We start from the raw sequence: 19,046 nt of genomic DNA on the forward strand, positions 1-19,046 counted from the left end.
GAGACTGTAATAAGTAGCATTTCTAATCATCAGAAATAAGTATCAAGTTAAAGAGATAAAAGAATAATTAATTAATTAATTAATAATTAATAAAATAAATTAATAAAACTAATATTGTAAGAATAAGTATGAATAATATGTTATTCATATATATAAATATACAAAAAACATGTACTTCAGTAAAAGATACAGTAAGTAAAATATTCCAGTAAAAGTGTCCCTTTAAACTTTGAGTTTAGTAAAAGTACAAAAGTATTTGTCTTCAAATGTACTGAAGTATCCAAAGTACTACAATTTATTATCGCAATAATGTTTCTATTATCATTTTTATCACAAGATTTTTGCTCAGTTTTAACTCAGTTTATGTGAATTTTACTCTTAGCACACCAATCTATTAATAGAATATTAATACACCCAAGCGGCAATTAAAAACAAGTTCTAAAAACACATAAATTCAAATGTACGTGGTTGAGTATAAACTACGTTATTTGACTTTGAAATGTAGCGAAGTTAAAATTAAAGTCTCCACAAATGAAAAAAGAGAAAGACAGAAATAACAACATACATGTCAGACTTGTTACATCTCTATTGTGATCTTCCAACAAATAAAGAACAAATTAATAATTGAGAGCATAAAAAAAAGGTCAACACCCTGATAAGTCTGCACACTGTTTCGTTTACAGTAAATGGCATACTGTACACCTGCCTTCAATTCAAGTGACTCAGATTAAAACCAGATAAAAGTCAGCTGTTGCTATTCTTCTAAGAGCCATGAGCCACAAAGTGTAGCCAAATAAACTGAATGGGAGAAAATGAAAAGACGTTTAAAATGAAATGAGACATTTCCTGAATGTCTGCCTCTAAAAAGAAAGCACATTTTTTGCTTCTAGTCATCTTGCGTGTCAAATTGCAGAACATGACTTATGAAATACAAGATGTGATGCATTTATAAAAGATTACACTGGAAAACAGAATGCGCTAAATTTGCGGCACTGAGGCCAGGACTGTAAACATTTATATCCTAAACATCGTTGTCGTTATCGGTTATGTTACCTGTGTCAGATCTGCTATTCACAGATATTTTGATAATACTATATTAAAAACATGATATACTGTACGATGATATAAATAGAAAAACAGAATATGTATTGTAGAGCTATTTGTGAAAAGTTACAAATAATTATGTGCACTATATTTCTAAAGTACTGGGTCACCTGGTATGTTGTTTTTGGGCATCGCATTCCACATTTAGTCCCAATTTGCTTTTATAATTCCCTTCACTCTTCTGGGAAGATTTTGGAGTGTGCTTATGGATATTTGTGTTCATCAGCCACAAGCATATTACGAAAGACAGGTGCTGATGTAGGTGAGAAGACGTAGGGTGCAGTCAGCATTCACATCCATTGTTCAGTAGGGATGAGATCAGAGCTCTTACAGCAGGCCACTCAAGATCTTCCTCTCCAAATCATGTAAACCAGATCTTTAAGGAGATCACTTTGTGCACAGGGGCATCGCCATGCTGGAACAGGTTCAGGTTTCCAAATTCAAGTGAATGCACAATTTCAATAAAGCACATCTAAAGACGTCCTGTACAATTGAGTGCCTCCGGCTTTGTGGTAACAGTTTAAAAAAGAACCACATATAGCAGGAAAGGTCTGGTGACCCAATACTTTTGGAAATATAGTGTGTGTACTGCATTATGTGGTACCAATTTATTGGTAGCTCATTGTTTAAGGTGTGAACAGGAGAGCACGAGTTTAAATCAAAGGATCACCATGCTGCCACTCCTGGGCCCTTTAGTAAGGCTAATATACTGTAATATAAGTACTTTCAATATAAATGATAACATTTTATTGGAGTATAGGAAGATATGCCCTAAATGTACTGCATTTGCTTAAGTATCTAGATTACAAAGTACCACATCATTTGCAGCACAGTGTAAACATTTCATGTAAATAATGTAATGCAATCTAAATGTAGAGAGTTTGAGAATCACAGCTACGGTGTACAATATTTTAGTTTTCCTTAAAAAGCGATTCTCCATGAAATAAATAAAAAGCTTTTAGTGCTGGCTGTAGTGTTCAATTAGGAAGAAGGTAAATGCAAAGTGAGCAGACAAACACGCCCCGCATTATGCACTTGGCATGCTTAAATCCTCGCTACAGGTGAAAATTTATTAGCATGCTTATCCAGCAGTGTCTTGCGTTTGCATACACATTGGTGTGTGTGTGTGTGTGTGTGTGTGTGTGTGTGTGTGTGTTTTTTTTCCGCATGTATTTTTTTTCCCAGCATTAAATGAAAGCTCCGTTTGTCTCCCAGAGAACAACGACAGCTTTAGAAACTCGCACAAAAATAGAATTGAGACGGCTCAAATGGTACGGTGACATAATGATGCTGGTGCATGAGGATACATAGAGACCGCTGTAGACCATACCATTCCCAGATTAAATCAATTTCCACAGTAATTTATTTATATATAATATAAATAAAACTAGTGAAGCAATGTTTTTTTGAACAAATTAGTTAAACTCCAACCCACTTATTAGTGTTATATCAATTACATAACGGATTAATATCCAGGAAATAATGAATATTTTAAATGGTGTAAATATTTTTTTGCAGTCCTGCAGTCTTTATATGTGTCAGTTTTAAAGGAGAATGTGTGGCCTTTGTGTCTGTCACTTGATCATTTTATTCATAAATAATTTAGTCCTCGAGGTAAGAATACTGCCTCTGGTTTTGTGCTTGTACTGTATATTTAAAAAAATACAAGCAGATTTACTCAATTCCTGCTTGTTTGTGAGCGGTTTTGCTTTAGTTTTGCCTTCAGTAAAATATGTACAGCTCAATTGTTTTTGGATCAGGTGTTTAACTCGGCCATTGAACAACATTTCTCACTTTATTAAAAGAAGTCTTGCGTCACTTCCAAAGTATGCTTTGGGTCATTGTCCATTCACTGGCAGTCTCTTTATACACTTCAGAATTTATTCTAATGCTTTTGTCAGCATTCACTTTATCAGTATATACAAAAGAACCTGACACACCCAGACTATAAGATGAGGTGGTAGGCATCACTTTTCCATACTTTTCCCAATAGTCTTCTGGACTTAATGTAAAGACTTTTATTTTTTTTGCCATTAATCTGGTCTCCCATTGGTTTTTTTTACCTACTTATTGTATTTGCTTGGGTGAAGTTTTCTCTTGATTGTTGATTTTGACGCAGATACACTTATCTCCTGGATCATGTCACTGATCTGCCCAATTAGACTAAATCTTCACCCAGGACAAATATATATTTTGGTGTTTTTAAGCTAACCACTGCATTTAGTTACCACATACAGCACCAAATAATTGAGCTGACCAATCTACATGATGGATAGGGTTTGATTTTTCAGGATAATGATTGCTTGCTTCACTGACAGTGACGCCACTTTGGACTTTTACCAGCAAACAGATTTTTCAACACAAACGCTACACTTGAAATGAGCTCTTACCTATTTTTGTCTCATTGGATTTGTGAAAGATATATCACTGTTCTAAATCCTGACAAAGCAGCATAAGCATATGTCAGTAAGAACCAGTGACACTTCTTTAAGCTGTTATATCAAAACCGTAAACATGTTTAATGGCAACTTGTGCGTGTTGTAACAAACCTTTGCCTACGCAGATTACTGTCTGTTGACCTGAAGAGCTTTTGTCTGATTTAATAATTACTGTTAATATGTTTAATCTTTTATATGCCTGCGTAACGATTTCACACAGAACTTTGCTTTTGTATTTGGGCAGAATACATTAAATACATGTTTATTTTGTGTGTGTGTGTATGTGTGTGTGTGTGTGTGTGTGTGTGTGTGTGTGTGTGTGTGTGTGTGTGTGTGAGAGAGAGTGGGTTTGACCTGTGATAGTCATCTTCTGTGTTCCTGTCTGTTTATTTCTTAGATAACATTTACCTCAGAGCAGGTAAGCTGAGCCTCCCTCTCTCTCTCTCTCTCTCTCTCTCTCTCTCTCTCTCTCTCTCTCTCTCTCTCTCTCTCTCTCTCTCTCCGTCCTTTAATCTCTCTCTCTCTCTCTCTCTCTCTCTCTCTCTCTCTCTCCATCCTTAAATCTCTCTCTCTCTCTCTCTCTCTCTCTCTCTCTCTCTCTCTCTCCTCCTTTAATCTCTCTCTCTCTCTCTCTCTCTCTCTCTCTCTCTCTCTCTCTCCTCCTTTAATATCTCTAATTAATATCTTTAATTTCTCTCTCTCTCTCTCTCTCTCTCTCTCTCTCTCTCTCTCTCTCTCTCTCTTTCTCTCTCTCTCTCTCTCCTTTAATATCTCTCTCTCTCTCTCTCTCTCCTTTAATCTCTCTCTCTCTCTCTCTCTCTCTCTCTCTCTCCTTTAATATCTCTCTCTCTCTCTCTCTCTCTCTCTCCCTTCTTTAATTTCTCTTTCTCTCTCTCTCTCTCTCTCTCACTCTCTCGCTCTCTCCTTTAATATCTCTAATTAATATCTTTAATTTCTCTCTCTCTCTCTCTCTCTCTCTCTCTCTCTCTCTCTCTCTCCTTTAATATCTCTCTCTCTCCTCCTTTAATATCTCTCTCTCTCTCCCTCCTTTAATTTATTTCTCTCTCTCTCTCTCTCTCTCTCTCTCTCTCTCTCTCTCTCTCTCCTCTCTCCTTTAATGTCTCTTTTGCTGTTACTTTCTCTCACATTTTCAGACTCTATCACTGTCTTTCTTTTATTGTGCATGAGGAAATTAAACGTGTGAATTAACACAGTGTTTATGTAAATTTGGCTGAACTGTAAAGAAATGAACCACTCTTTCTTTCTTTCTTTCTTCATTTCTTTATTTCTTTATTTCTTTCTCTTTAATTTTGTTCCTTCTTTTATGTATTTTTTGCTTTCTTTTAAAATTTTGTTTCTCTCTCTCTCTCTCTCTCTCTCTCTCTCTCTCTCTCTCTCTCTCTCTCTCTCTCTCTTTATTCACTGTTTATTCTTTGGTTATTCTACTCTATCCATGCTCTCTCTTATTCCTTTCCACAATAGTCTTTATGGCATGCATATTTGCCTGATAGAGAGAGAGAGAGAGAGAGAGAGAGAGAGCGGATGGAGGGTAAATTTGTGTTTAAATCTGCATGGGTGTGTGTGAGCGAAAATTTGCATGCATGCTTGTAGTTGAGGTTCACCTCATTAAAGTAGCTCATAGGTCATATGAAAAGCGATTTCTTCGTCTGGCAGGTTCCACAACACACCGCCACATGGATCCATGCCACACACTCATACACACATACACACTGTTGTGTTTAGGAAGTTTTGTAGAATGTTTATATATATATATATATACATACATACATACATACATACATACATACATACATACATACATACAACTACATGTCAGGTCTTTGGATAAATTAATCCAAGTCAGTCTACAGGTCATTCTGGCAAAAATTGGTCAGGTAAAAAGAAAAAAGTGTTACAATGCGTGAATAAACAACATTGACTGTTACAGTATGTATGCAGGTGAATGTACAGGTAGTGGATCATTGAGTGATTTTTAAATCATCTTTTGAGGAAGAAGTTAACTAGAGAGCATGTGAAAGTAAAAGTTCAGCATTCCTCTCTAAAAGCGATCAGGAACAGGAGTGATGGGTGTGCATGCTTGCCATGCCTCTGACTGATAACATTTCTGATTTAAGCTGTCATTGAAATAGAAGCTTGTCTGCATGACTGAAACCTGCTTTAGAAAGCATTTGATGCAGGTTGGTCTCATTGTGGAGACATGGGTAGTTATTATTGGGTTGAAGGAGGGTATTTTTGCTGAAGGGACCTTACATAAATAGTGAACATGAAATGAAACAAGTCTATGACTCCTTTTGTGTTGCGGTTCCCATGGTGATGAACACCACCGTATTGTGTTTGTCATGAGTGCTGCTGCCTCATTGGTTTGTTGTCTGCCTGTGCTCGCCTGTACTGTGTTAAGTTCTTTGTGTTTTGCCGGTTCAGCCCCATGTACCTAATTTTCTTAGGTTATGGTGCATTTCTGTCACAAAACCAGTGTTTATTATCAAAGTAATCTAGTGTTACTCTTTACAGTTATGTATAGTATGTCGATGATTACTCGGACCACCTGTCTTTAGCTACGATTGTTAAAATAACACCCGAGTTTATACAGTCGTTTCCTTTTTCCCGGCAGTTCTTATAAAAGTGTGCTTGAGCACAGGAAAATAGCAGTTTATCTTCGTGGCTGTTGTAAATGAGGGTCTCAGGTGGTGGTATCACGTGCATATTTCTGGACCAAAATAGGTTTTAAAAATCCCACTGCGCGGGCAGATTTTAAATGCCACACCCACATTTGTGCTGCTTCTTCCATGTCAGCACCGAGTATTAATATATGACCACAGAAATAGCATCAGGGTGGAAACAAAAAAACAAAAAAAAGACCTGGGAACACACCATCATTAACCAGGAAATTATGCTTTGCACTGGCATGAAATTAAAACTTCAAATAGAGCATTGAATTACTATAAACAAACTGAACAATAAGCTTATATTATCTTTTTCTTTATTTGGAAATTGTCTTTTTATATATATATATATATATATATATATATATATATATATATATATATATATATATATATATATATATATATATATATATATTGCCCTTTAAACTTTTCATTATAGATTTTACAGTTTTATACTCTACAGTTTTTGTAGCCTGGGCTGAAGAAGAGGTTGCCATAAAATGAGTAAAAGTATTACATTTTAGATTTCTCATAATATTAAAAAACCAATATGAAATCGTCCGTTTCAATAGAATTGAAGCATTGTATTAAACAAAACACTAATTTGAAGCCTGTGGTCCTGCACTGGCACAGATCATTGCTTAATGGTTACATGTAAAACCTATTTTGAAATTCTATTAAAATGAAGCAATAAAATGCTTTTATATTGTTGAAATTCACGAATCAAACAATCAAATTCCTCAGAATATCTATTGTTCAGGTTGTAAACAAATCAGTGTTTCTAAACTACGATTTTAAGTAAATGAATTGTCCTTGCCCAATTCAGTGTATTAATATTTTTCAGTTACTTAAGTCTCAACTGATTTGTGATAAAAAAAAGTGTCTGCAAGAGTGAAAGGGAAAGTTTATAGGACTGTGGTGAGACCTGCAATGTTGCAATGGCGGTACCTGGGCCTTCATTGGGGACTTACCCGACTTAATCCACCTCTTATTACCACCACTATCACGTCGCAATTATAGAAACCATCAATGCTATACACAAATGCAATATATCAACGAGTGGCATTACAGAGAGAGGAATTTTACATATGGAGGGTGAATACCATTTTACTAAAGCAAGAAACCCAGTTAAGACACCAAACCACTACACTACAACCGCAACTGTGCACCTACATCATCTGGAGCATTTCAGAATCAATATTTGTCTAATAACATGACAAAAACATAAGAAATTTAAATAAAATACAACCTACTTACCTGAGATGTACCGGTGTATCAGTGGTACCGCTCGTAGCTTCGGGGTTGACCGACCTCTTTAAATTTCTTCAAAATGGATTTTTAAGTATGTCCGAGACCAAATCAATTTCTCTTTCTCCGTAGGCATTAAAAAAAGTCTAACTCATATGTATTAATGTGTGCAGCGCTACACATGTGTTTTGCTAGTCGAACTCGGCTGTGACAGTTTCCCTCTGACCAACCAATCAGAGGATGGAAAAATGCAGACCCGTTAGTAATATTCACAATGGTAAAAGGGCCTGCAGAACAGACTTTGCAGGCCCTGGGCAGATTAGATTGACATGGTGGCACATAGAGGCTGAAATCTGTTAGGACAAAAAATCCAACATTCACACACACGTACTGGAAGCAGTGCAGCCAAGAGAAACGCTACGAAATGAAGAGAATAAACTGTTGGGAATAAATTAATACAATTTCATGGAACAAATATTAGTATTTAGGTTGTAAATGTAGGTCAGTGCTTCTGATAGTGTTTAGGCTGGCAGAGAAGGCTTTGCTGGCCCTGACCACTGGGATGTTGTATGGTTTAGAGACAGTGGCATTGACTAAAAGACAGGAGGCGGAGCTGGAGGTAGCAGAGCTGAATATGTTGAGATTTTCATTTGGAATGACCAGAATGCACAAGTTTAGTAATTTCAGAATATTTAGAAAGATGAGCATTACATTTTATTAGAGGGACAGCACATGTAGGACGTTTTAGGGACAACGTGAGAAAGGCCCAATTGAGATGGTTTGGACATGTGCAGAGGAGGGACATGGGGTAGATAGGAAGAAGAATGCTGAGGATGGAACCACCAGGAGGGAGTAAAAGAGGAAGACCAAAGAGGAGGTTTATGGATTTGGTGAGGGAAGACATGCAGGTAGTTGGTGTGAAAGAGGCAGTTGTAGAGGACAGGGGTGTGTGGAGACGGATGATTCGCTGTGGCGACCCCTAATGGGAGCAGCCGAAGAAGAAGAAGAAGAAGAAGAAGTTACTTAAGTCTCAATAATGTAAAGCAAGTGACTGATTTGGCGGCTGTAAACAGGCATGTAATTGGAGCAATTGAAATACAGTAATCCCCCGTTTATCACGCTGGTTACGTTCCAAAACCGCCCGCGATAAACGAAAAAAACTGTTATACATAAAATATAAAATAAACATACGCCACCCCATTGTTGTTATTGTTCAAGCCATAAGTCATCCTCCCACACACTTTAAACACACAGAAAACATTTGCAAGAATATTGCGAGATTAGTTTTTTGTAAATTCTTAGAAATCCAGTCACCGTATCACATTTATAGTGAGTACTGTACAGTATACAGTTCTGTAGTAGTGTAGCTTAGTTTCTCTGCTTGTTTATTGGTTGAAGTGTCCTGTGTCCTCAAAAAAAGAGTTAAAGATACACATTACCGCATTCTTTACTTCCTGTACTGTATTAATATTTTACTTCATTTTATTAATGCTAATTATATTTTTATTAATACATTTCTTTATTTTAACATAAAACTCCATAAAAACAATGAACTATAGGTTTTTTGGTCTATCGTGCTCTCCGTGAGAAAATCAACCACACAAATAAGTTATGTGGCAAATGCGATTCTGCGATAAACCAGGGGGCACGAGATTCGAACCGCGGTACAGCGGGGTTTTATTTTAATAGGCCTCTTAATGAACGAGACTTGGTGTTGGTCAGTACTGATTCTATACTAACTGAAGTAGCTCATGAATCAGCCCTAAATAAAATAACTGAACTGGAATTGCCATTCAGTTTCAGATCATACTGGTCTAACAAGCGGAGAAGTGCTATAAAGAGAAAGCAGCACTTTGGAGAAGCGTTTTTATCTGTGCATGAAGTATTTCCCCAATTTATGAACATGTCATGGTTAATGCATGTTGTTCTTTCAGTTCTCTACTTTTTTACAGAGAAGGCAGAACAGTATTAGAAGTGTTTAACTATAGCTGTGCAGGTGTAAAGTCACTGCGATGAATCAGAATGACCACTGCTAACAGAAAAACGATAGCGTTTATTAAACAGCGTTTAGTGTTTTTCTTGCGTAGACGTTCAGCTTTTCGTTATGGTATTTAAAAGAGCTTTTAAAAGGGGACAGACCATCATTTTATTTGATTTATTTATTATTTCGGTCGCACCCCAAAAAAGCCTAGAGCCGGCCCTGACTGTTAGATAAATACGTTTTAATCTTTTGGCAGCGTACAGTTGCATCAGAGCCAAACAGAGATTACGGACTAAGAATTACAGTGTGTAATTACAGTCCAGAGAACCTTATTAGTTGATATTGTGCTGAGATTGTGACGAATACATACACACAACTGTCAAATAACAATTAGATGTAGTAAATGGAACCAGCAAAACATGTCATTTTCTACATTATTTAGTAGAAGTCAAAGAGTGAGCCGAATTTTCTTTATAGTAGACCTCTTGAAAAAAAGTCTGAAAATTTTCAGATTTCTGAACATAATGTGTGTATGTAAATCAATGCTGCAGTTTGGTGCAAAAGAAAAAGACAGTTAAACCGGTCAATATTTTGTGCCCGTGTGTGTGTGTGTGTGTGTGTGGGTGCACGCATGCACGCACGCATGGTGTATTATTCTGAGCTAATGTGATAAAGTGATCATGTTCTACTTAAGCTTGCAAATCACAAAGCCTAACCAGAATGCTTAGCTGCTGGGGAAGACAGGGGGTTGTTGGCATGGTAACAGCCACACACTCCCACCGCCTTGCTGCTTAAGTGATTAGCTCGCACACACACATGTGCTGGGGTGATTACACGCTGAGCGACACAGTGCCATTCTGGGACAGGAAGTCACATACATACATACAAAGCCTCAAATTCTTGTTACTCTTATGTGTTGTGGTGAAGTCATGTAGATAGCTGAGGATTTTTCAGACAAAATTTGCCTTCCTAACTGTCAAAAATGCCTTTTTCCTTTACTTTCTCAGACTAGATAGTGATTAAGCACATTTCTTTTCTTTCCCTTTCCTTTTTTTTCTTTTTTCACGCTTAAATGAAAGGTCTACAATACAAGTAGCAGAAATTTTGGTTTTATACTTGCGTATGTTCGAACATAAATATTTACTCACAAATTTTTTTCCCCGCTTTGTTCTAATTTTTTTTAGCAAACGATTTCATAAAAAAAAAAAAAAAAAAAAAAAAAAAGATTCTGATGAAACCGCCTGTGTGTCAATCTTTATAAAAGTGAGTGATGTTTACAGAAGGTAAATAATGCAGCATATTGATGTAATCCACAGCAAGAAATGTGGTTTATTTCTTAGTTATATCCTTTTCACAGCATATTAGTTTAACCTCAGCCTCACAACCATAGTGTACTGCAGCTTTAAACGATTATTAAATGAACCACATTTGCCAGTTAATTATCAGATATTGCTTTTTTTTCCTTGCCTGGTCTTTAACTTGTCTTAGATATTTTTAATGATCATTGTTCTGCTGAGATTTTTAGTCCTAAGCTTTTCATCAAATTAACACAATATTAAATGTTATGCTAATTAAATAGAATGCAAATATAATACAAGATGGTTCTAATATTTTGCGTTACATTACTGTCCTATTACTTCTAGAGTTTAAATTTGAAAATTAATTCTTGTTTTTTGGTTTAATTATAAAGTCACAGGTTTATATATATATATATATATATATATATATATATATATATATATATATATATATATATATATATATATATATATTTTTTTTTTTTTTTTGCTGTAATTGTAAAATAACTAAATAATAACCGAAACTTGACAGATAAAGATGGGTGGGGGTGGGGGAATCTTCCGGCTGTTTAAAGCAGTGGAACTCGATGTAATCGTCTGCCATTGCAGACCGTCTGCCTCCAAGTTACGCATTTTAAGAGTGATTTTGTGAGTAACAGAAGCCTTTCTGTCAGCTTTAACTATCTTTCCATTGTCTCCTGACCTTTCTCATCAATAAGATGTTTTCCCACAGAACTGCCACTCACTGAGTGGTGTTTTTTCTCTTTTTCCCCCCATCATTTTGTGTGAAGCCGATAGATTGCTCTGAGCGACTATCCCAGGAGATTTCTATCCCAGGAGATTTCTGAAATACTCAAACCTGTCTGTCAAGCTCCTGACCTGTATCGGTGTGAGTTTTATGCGTTGTGCTGCTGATACAGGATGTGCTAATTGGATAATTGCATGAATGTGCAGGCGTGCAGGTGTTCGTAATGAAGTGAGTGGTGAGTGCAGATATAAAGTTACTTCAGTGTACGCAAAATGTAGCATTGGCACAAAAGTTCCAGAGAAACAGGATGTTCAAGTTCTTGTAAAGCTGCCACAGATTGGACATTTCCCCCAAACAATTTCCTGGATACATTTTACTAGATCAAGGTTCAAGGTTGTGTTTGGAGATGGTAGCTCAGTGGTTAAGGCATCTGACTTTGGATCGGAAGTTTAAATCCCACTGCTGGGCCCTTCAGCAAGGCCCTTAAACTCAGTTGTAAGTGGCTCTGGATAAAGGCGTCTGCCAAATGCTATTAATGTAAATGTATTTCTTGCATTCATATTACATAAAATGTTCTAACATGATTGAATATAATCTACAATATTAGAATGCAGTATGTATGTTAGGGCTGCAGCTATCTGTTATTTTAGTAATTAAGGATTCGACTGATTATTTCATTGATTAATTGAGTAACCGGATAAGAAGTATTTTTTCTTTATTTAAGAGCAATACTAAATATACTAGTGAAAATAAGACAGGTCTCTTAAAATGTTTCCTTTTTAGAAACATAAAAAATTGTATTGCTGAAACTGCACACAAGAATATATATAAAAAAACTAAACCCATTTAGTGCAATAAATTGCCATATTACCTTAAAATGCAAATAAACATATATAAAAAAATAATAATAATCATAAATCAATTTCAGATTAGTCAAAAAAAAAACGTCCTGTACAAGGTTTTCTTTGTTTTAGTCTGAAATAAACTCAAATTTTAAACTTTCTGTCATTTTCTTTGGCCTGAATCTATCGAAGCCAGTTTCCGCCACATAAAAAAAAAGTTCCTAATTATTTTCTTCGTTGGTGTATGAACGAGGCTCCTCTGCTTCATCTGTCTTGTTCGGTCTCCTCTCAGTTTCATACCATGCGATTCTATTGATTGGAGACTATTTCATTTTGAATGTGTAAAGCTTGCTGGCACTTCAGAGGGGGTGACACTGCCCAGTTGGCAAAAAAATAAAAATCATAAGTCGCAATCGTGAGAAAAAACTTGGAATTGAGAGGGGAACAAATAGAATTTGAGGAAATTAAGTCAGAATTGCGAGAAAAAAAGTCGGAATTAGGCAAAAAAAAAAAATTATGTGTTAGAAATAGGCTTCCATATTAATTTTCTCCTCGCCCCTTTGCTAATTTCTCTTTCATTTTTCATTCTGCAGCGTCTTCTGTATTACCTGTCCAGAGCGCTAAAGTTTAAAGAGTTTAGCGGGTGGTGCGTCGTAATAATGGTCCGTGGGGAAACACGGTTCTCTGTGTGTAGATAATTGGACTAAACAAAGCATCCGGGCAAATAATTTGCCTCAACGATTTTTTGTATTCAAATTATTCGTTAATCGAGGAATAATTTCAGCCCTAATGTATATAAAGTATCCCTTAAGTCAAATCATTACCTTACTAGTTTTGGTTTGGGCTGTAGTTTTTGAAGTTGTTTAGAGTACACACTGTTTTTTTTCCCTAATAATGAATATTCAAATAAGAATGACTTTTGAACATCGATAGTTGCGAAGTTCAGCATTTGCAGCCAGAGGGATCAAAACAAATATGATGAGGTTTAAAATAGGCTTGGAGAGAAACGTTCGAAGTGGAAGTGGGGGTGGTGTCAGTCGTCATAGTGATAGTAGCTATAGGCTAATGGCTTTGTGCCAATCACAACTAAACAAATGGAAGGAGCATTTAGAGAAAATTGAGTGTCGAGAGCTTATCGAGGCTGCGACGACTTGCATAAATGACATGTATGGAAATAGTTCATCTAATTTTGTAACGAAGAAATTAAACAGATGGACGTGGGGGGGTTTGAAGATCAGTAGAGCAAGGGAGGAACCTTCTCGCATTTTCTTGACGGCTGTCTATATATAAAACGCTGGCTAAATTTAAAGGGTTCCACTGAGAAATTACAAATTTAGAATGTTTTTCTATTGGCTGATGGTATGGAATCAAAAATAACCAAATAGATTCAGTACTTCTAGTCCAGTTCTAGATGAATTATATGTATGATGCAGAGCATATTGATCTGAAATGTGATAAAAAACGTCTCAAATCATGTAATAAAAAATATGAAGTGCTTTTATATATATATATAGATAGATAGATAGATAGATAGATAGATAGATAGATAGATAGATAGATAGATAGATAGATAGATAGATAGATAGATGTAGATATAAAACGAAATACTGCTGCTTATTTAATCTCATTAGTGTCTTGATTATTCCATGCAGAAATTATTCAAAAGTATTTCATTTTATTTATTTTTTACACTTGTATAAATCATGATGACAAATGAAGTCCAGTCATTCTTCCTGTTTCCCTCTTCCGCCTTTCTATGTTTACCAGATTGTTCTCCCAGGGCATAGATCACACCCTTGTGAATGCTGTCACATGATACTCGGAGTTGTGATGTGGACATGACACACAGAAACAAAGTGTTTGTCTTCCCAGAGTGTAGTTATAGAGAGATGAATGTGGGATCGGTTTAGTGTTAATTACAGTTGAGGAGAATTTGGGTATTCAGATTTCCAATCTCAGTGTCAGTAGAAATTAGTTCATGATTTTTTTGTCAACATTGCCAGTGAGTTGCGCATTTATAAACACGTTTATACATTTTACAATGATACACACACATAGTTATGTGAGTCACTGAAACACAACTCGAATCCTGTTCCCTAACATAAGTCAGTATCTCTGAGTGGATCTAAGACAAAAAGAAAAAATTTAAACCCACCAGCAACTTAAATTTTTTTTTGGTAATCCCGATTAACGACTGTTTGACATATGATTTTTTTTTTTTATCTAACAACGATGAGAGCGATATGACAAACATTGCGAGTTGTACATTTTGCACGCCAGGCAAACGGAGCAGCGTATGTTCAACCATCCACTTGCGAACCAGTGCTTGTCCACTCGCCCACTGCCACATGCATATATAAATACTCTATAGTTTATACAATATGGTGCTGTTAATTGCTCTGTTTTGCTAAATTATGTACCGTACTAATAAATTATTAACAAATAACAGCATACTACCCCATACTGATCACCATTCTTTTAGACACCTGGGTAGGCTAGGCCATGTCTTGACCATATTTTCACGTTATGATGAGGTCATCATAACACATCTCCATCGTAAGTGGGGGACCACCTGTATTTAGATAATAATGTGAAAAAAATAGGACTTTTTCAGTAAATAAAGAACTATATATTCTAATTCACCCTTACAGTAAGTGGCTCTGGCTTTGCTCATGAGGTCCTTCTTTGAGTGCAAATTGTAGCAGAAAAGCTAAAAAAAAAAAAAAAAGTAATGTTAAAAAAAGATGTATCCAAAAGGCGATTCTGAAAGCAGGTTACAGATTATTAGGAAAGCCCACTAAAGTTTTTCCTACTTAGGCTTTTCCTGGGTATAGTTACTGTTATAGGATGACATCTGAATTGGCACTCCTTAATTTTCAGACCTTTGATGAATGCAGACAAACGTGCTACTTGGATTGTAGCATGAATAATACTGCTAAAGCTCAATACGCTCGGAGGAGATACAAACTGTATACTTCCTTATACATGAGCTCAAAGATTTACTGACTGACTAGAATTATTCCAATCAAATTATGTTTTTTTGGACTCCTGGCCCTAGTTGTGGGATCTAAACATATGTTCTTCAGACAGGAAGGCAAATACTTTTACTCTACCAAATGGTCAGGGACTCATTTCAAAATGGTCTGAAGTCGCTTTCAATAGTGTAGAGTTTCTTAGTTAGGAGTGACTGCTGACAATTAAAGTATTTAGCAAAATATTCATGACACTGGAGTGCAGTGGTGAAAAGTATTTGCCTTCAAATGTACTCAAGTATCCAAAGTACTATGATTTATTATGGCCATAATATCCAATAATAATTTTTGTCACAAGACTGTTGCTTAATCAACTCAGTTTATGTAAAAAGACTCTGTCACTCTTAACACACTGATCTATTAATAGAATGATAATAAGTCCAACACTGATTGATATAATTAACAAGAGCTCAAAACCTCTTTTACAACTACAAAAAAATCACGGGGTGTTGTGGCGAGTTTGAGTCAGGAGTTTCTTCCAACATTTATTTCTTTTAAAATGTTCTGCTTGTTGTTGAACTGATAAGTAGGTGTAAGTAGATTCCACCAAGCTGTAATTAATTTCTAAACAGAGCGCGCACTCGACCCCGATTGGTGGATCGCTGCGTGTTTGACCAGTTATGTTTTTATCCGCCCATAAATAAAAAGGAACGACTGATTTTGCTAAATGTAGTTAAATAAAAAGTTATATATTTGACTTTTTAATGTAGTGAAATGAAATTAAAAGTCTCCCCAAATGGAAATACGTGAGTCAAATGATGATTAAGTACAGTAAAGAATTACATTAGAGAGCTATACAATAATACACACACAGTTATACTTTTTTACAATGATGCACGCATTGTTATATGTGTCTTTTGCTTGTGTATTTTTGCTAACTATTTCGTATAAACAACATACCGACTCAAGTAAGGGAATAGGATTCGAGTAATGTTTGAGTGACTCTTGAAGACTTCAAGAAAAAGTTTTATTTCCAGGTTTAGCAAAGAGCATATTTGTACTAGGAATTTGTCTTGGTGTCAGGTGCAAACATATACACAGATACGAAATGTGTACACAGTTTTTTAATAAATTATAACAAATTAAATAAACACTGTATACAGAAAGTGGCTTTGCATGAGAAGTTGCAATTTAGAATGAAAAAAATTTAAAAGTTAAAATGACTGTCCAAACATACAAACCTGATTCCAAAAAAGTTGGAACACTGAACAAATTGTGAATAAAAACACAATGCAATGATGTGGAAGTTTCAAATTTCAATATTTTATTTAGAATACAACATAGATGACATATCAAATGTTTAAACTGAGAAAATGTATCATTTTAAGGGAAAAATAAGTTGATTTTAAATTGGCGTCCCCTCTTCTTTTTATAACAGTCTGCAAACATCTGGGGACTGAGGAGACAAGTTTCTCAAAGACAAGTTTAGGAATATGAATATTGTCCCATTCTTGTCTAATACAGGCTTCTAGTTGCTCAACTGTCTTAGGTCTTCTTTGTCGCATCTTCCTCTTTATGATACACCAAATGTTTTCTATGGGTGAAGATCTGGACTGCAAGCTGGCCATTTCAGTACCCGGATCCTTCTTCTACGCAGCCATGATGTTGTAATTGATGCAGTATGTGGTCTGGCATGTTGAAAAATGCAAGGTCTTCCCTGAAAGAGACGACATCTGCATGGGAGCATATGTTGTTCTAGAACTTCGATATACCTTTCAGCATTAATGGTGCCTTTCCAGATGTGTAAGCTGCCCATGCCACAAGCACTCATGCAACCCCATACCATCAGAGATGCAGGCTTCTGCATTGAGTGCTGATAACAACTTGGGTTGTCCTTATCCTCTTTAGTCGTAATGACATGGTGTGTTTACATATGGCTTCTTTTTTGACGTATAGAGATTTAGCCAGAAATGGCGAATGGCACGGTGGATTGTGTTCACCGACAATGTTTTCTGGAAGTTTTCCTGAGCCCATGTTGTGATTTCCATTACAGTAGCATTCCTGTATGTGATGCAGTGCCGTCTAAGGGCTTAAGATCACGGGCATCCAGTATGGTTTTCCGACACAGAGAATGTTCCAGATTCTCTGAATCTTTGATACTATGCACTGTAGATGATGATATATCCTTTCTAATATTTCTCTGCCACTCTGAGATGCTCTTTTTATACCCAATCATGTTGCCAATTGACCTAATAAGTTGCAAATTGGTCCTCCAGCTGTTCCTTAAATGTACATTTAACTTCTCAGGCCTCTTATTGCTACCTGTCCCAACTTTTTTGGAATGTGTAGCTCTCATGAAATCCAAAATGAGCCAATATTTGGCATGACATTTCAAAATGTCTCACTTTCAACATTTGATATGTTATCCATATTCTATTGTGAATAAAATATAAGTTTATTAGATTTGTAAATTATTGCTTTCCTTTTTTATTCACAATTTGTACAGTGTCCCAACATTTTGGTTTGTATATACAGACATGAAGTATGTATGCAATGTAGAATAAAATAAATACTGTGTACGGAAATGTGAGTTTGCATGAAAAGTAGTGCATTTTAGATTTATCTGGAGGTAAGTCAGGCACTGTTCAGCAAGCTGACTGCAGTGAGGAAGAAACTGTTCTTGTTGCGTGAGGTTCCGGTCCTAATAGACCTAATGGAGAGTAGGGCCTGAAAGAGTTTGGTTCCAGGATGAGAGGTGACGGCTGCGATCTTGGCTTCAGCCGATCACCTTCTCAGCAGAGTGGATGACACACTGCAGCTAAGCCTGTATCTGCAGCAAACCAGATCATGATGGAGAATGTGAGGATAGACCCGATGATGGCAGTTTAGAAGTTTACCAACATCTTCGCAGAGAGGAGAAAGTTCTGTCAGTTTCTTCAGACTTGGACTCAAGAATGCTAAAAATGACTAAGTGTGAGAAATAACCTGTGTGCTCTGACTGGATGAGTTGCCAGTACTATTTGCTGTAACACACATCTACTAGTCAGTTTATTATACTATGCCATGCAGTAGATGCTCCTGTGGTAAATGGAAATATTGTGGTTGGTGATGAGAAAAACAAATGAATGAACAACTGAGCTGTAAAAGAGGATCAAGATTAGGGAAAACTACATTTATAAACACTCCATGGTAATGATTTTGATTAGCAGCAGCTGCCTGGAGCCTGACAGGTAGTTCGTGAATGATTCACTGGTAGCATGATGATTATTGAGTGCTACACTTGGAATGTCGCAGAAGAAGGGCAAGCAAGCTGATTTACTGATTTTGTAGCTGTTTCTATAGCTCGGAATGAGAATCATGCCTGTATTGCATCTTGGTTTATACTGAAATTTGACACAATCTGACACAAATGCACATGCTCCTGGGTTTAACACTTATATTAACTAAACCAAGTTTGACATCTGATGTCTTCTATCTCCTTTGCAGCTATTAAAGAGAAGTACAGCGACTGGACTGAGTTTCTGGTGAAGGAGCTCACAGGCTCACGCACGGCTCCAGCTAACCTGCTTGAAGGGGTGCGTATGTGGGAATGCCTAATGTATTCATTACATAATTTATATAGATGATATACACTACGTATATATAGAGTGTTTGTGGAACCTGTTTAGGTTCACTGACTTGCTGAAGGGTTGGGAATTGTGTGAGTATGAATTTTACGAGCTGGATGG

The 19,046-nt window shown here is 36.3% G+C and overlaps 1 protein-coding gene across 3 annotated transcripts in view; it reads left to right on the plus strand.

The window, feature by feature from the left end:
* Window positions 1-19,046, plus strand: part of sfmbt2 (Scm like with four mbt domains 2) — a 68,623-nt gene that overhangs the window by 23,057 nt on the left and 26,520 nt on the right. For 2 of the 3 annotated variants that reach the window (XM_046873816.1, XM_046873818.1), the window contains exons 5-6: window positions 3,940-3,960; window positions 18,805-18,893. In XM_046873816.1, the coding sequence (XP_046729772.1) occupies window positions 3,940-3,960; window positions 18,805-18,893 (110 nt within the window). The remainder of the gene's footprint in view (window positions 1-3,939; window positions 3,961-18,804; window positions 18,894-19,046) is intronic. The other variant, XM_046873817.1, reaches the window with a different exon arrangement.

Source organism: Silurus meridionalis, chromosome 18, assembly GCF_014805685.1.
Source record: "Silurus meridionalis isolate SWU-2019-XX chromosome 18, ASM1480568v1, whole genome shotgun sequence".
Taxonomy (NCBI): domain Eukaryota; kingdom Metazoa; phylum Chordata; class Actinopteri; order Siluriformes; family Siluridae; genus Silurus; species Silurus meridionalis.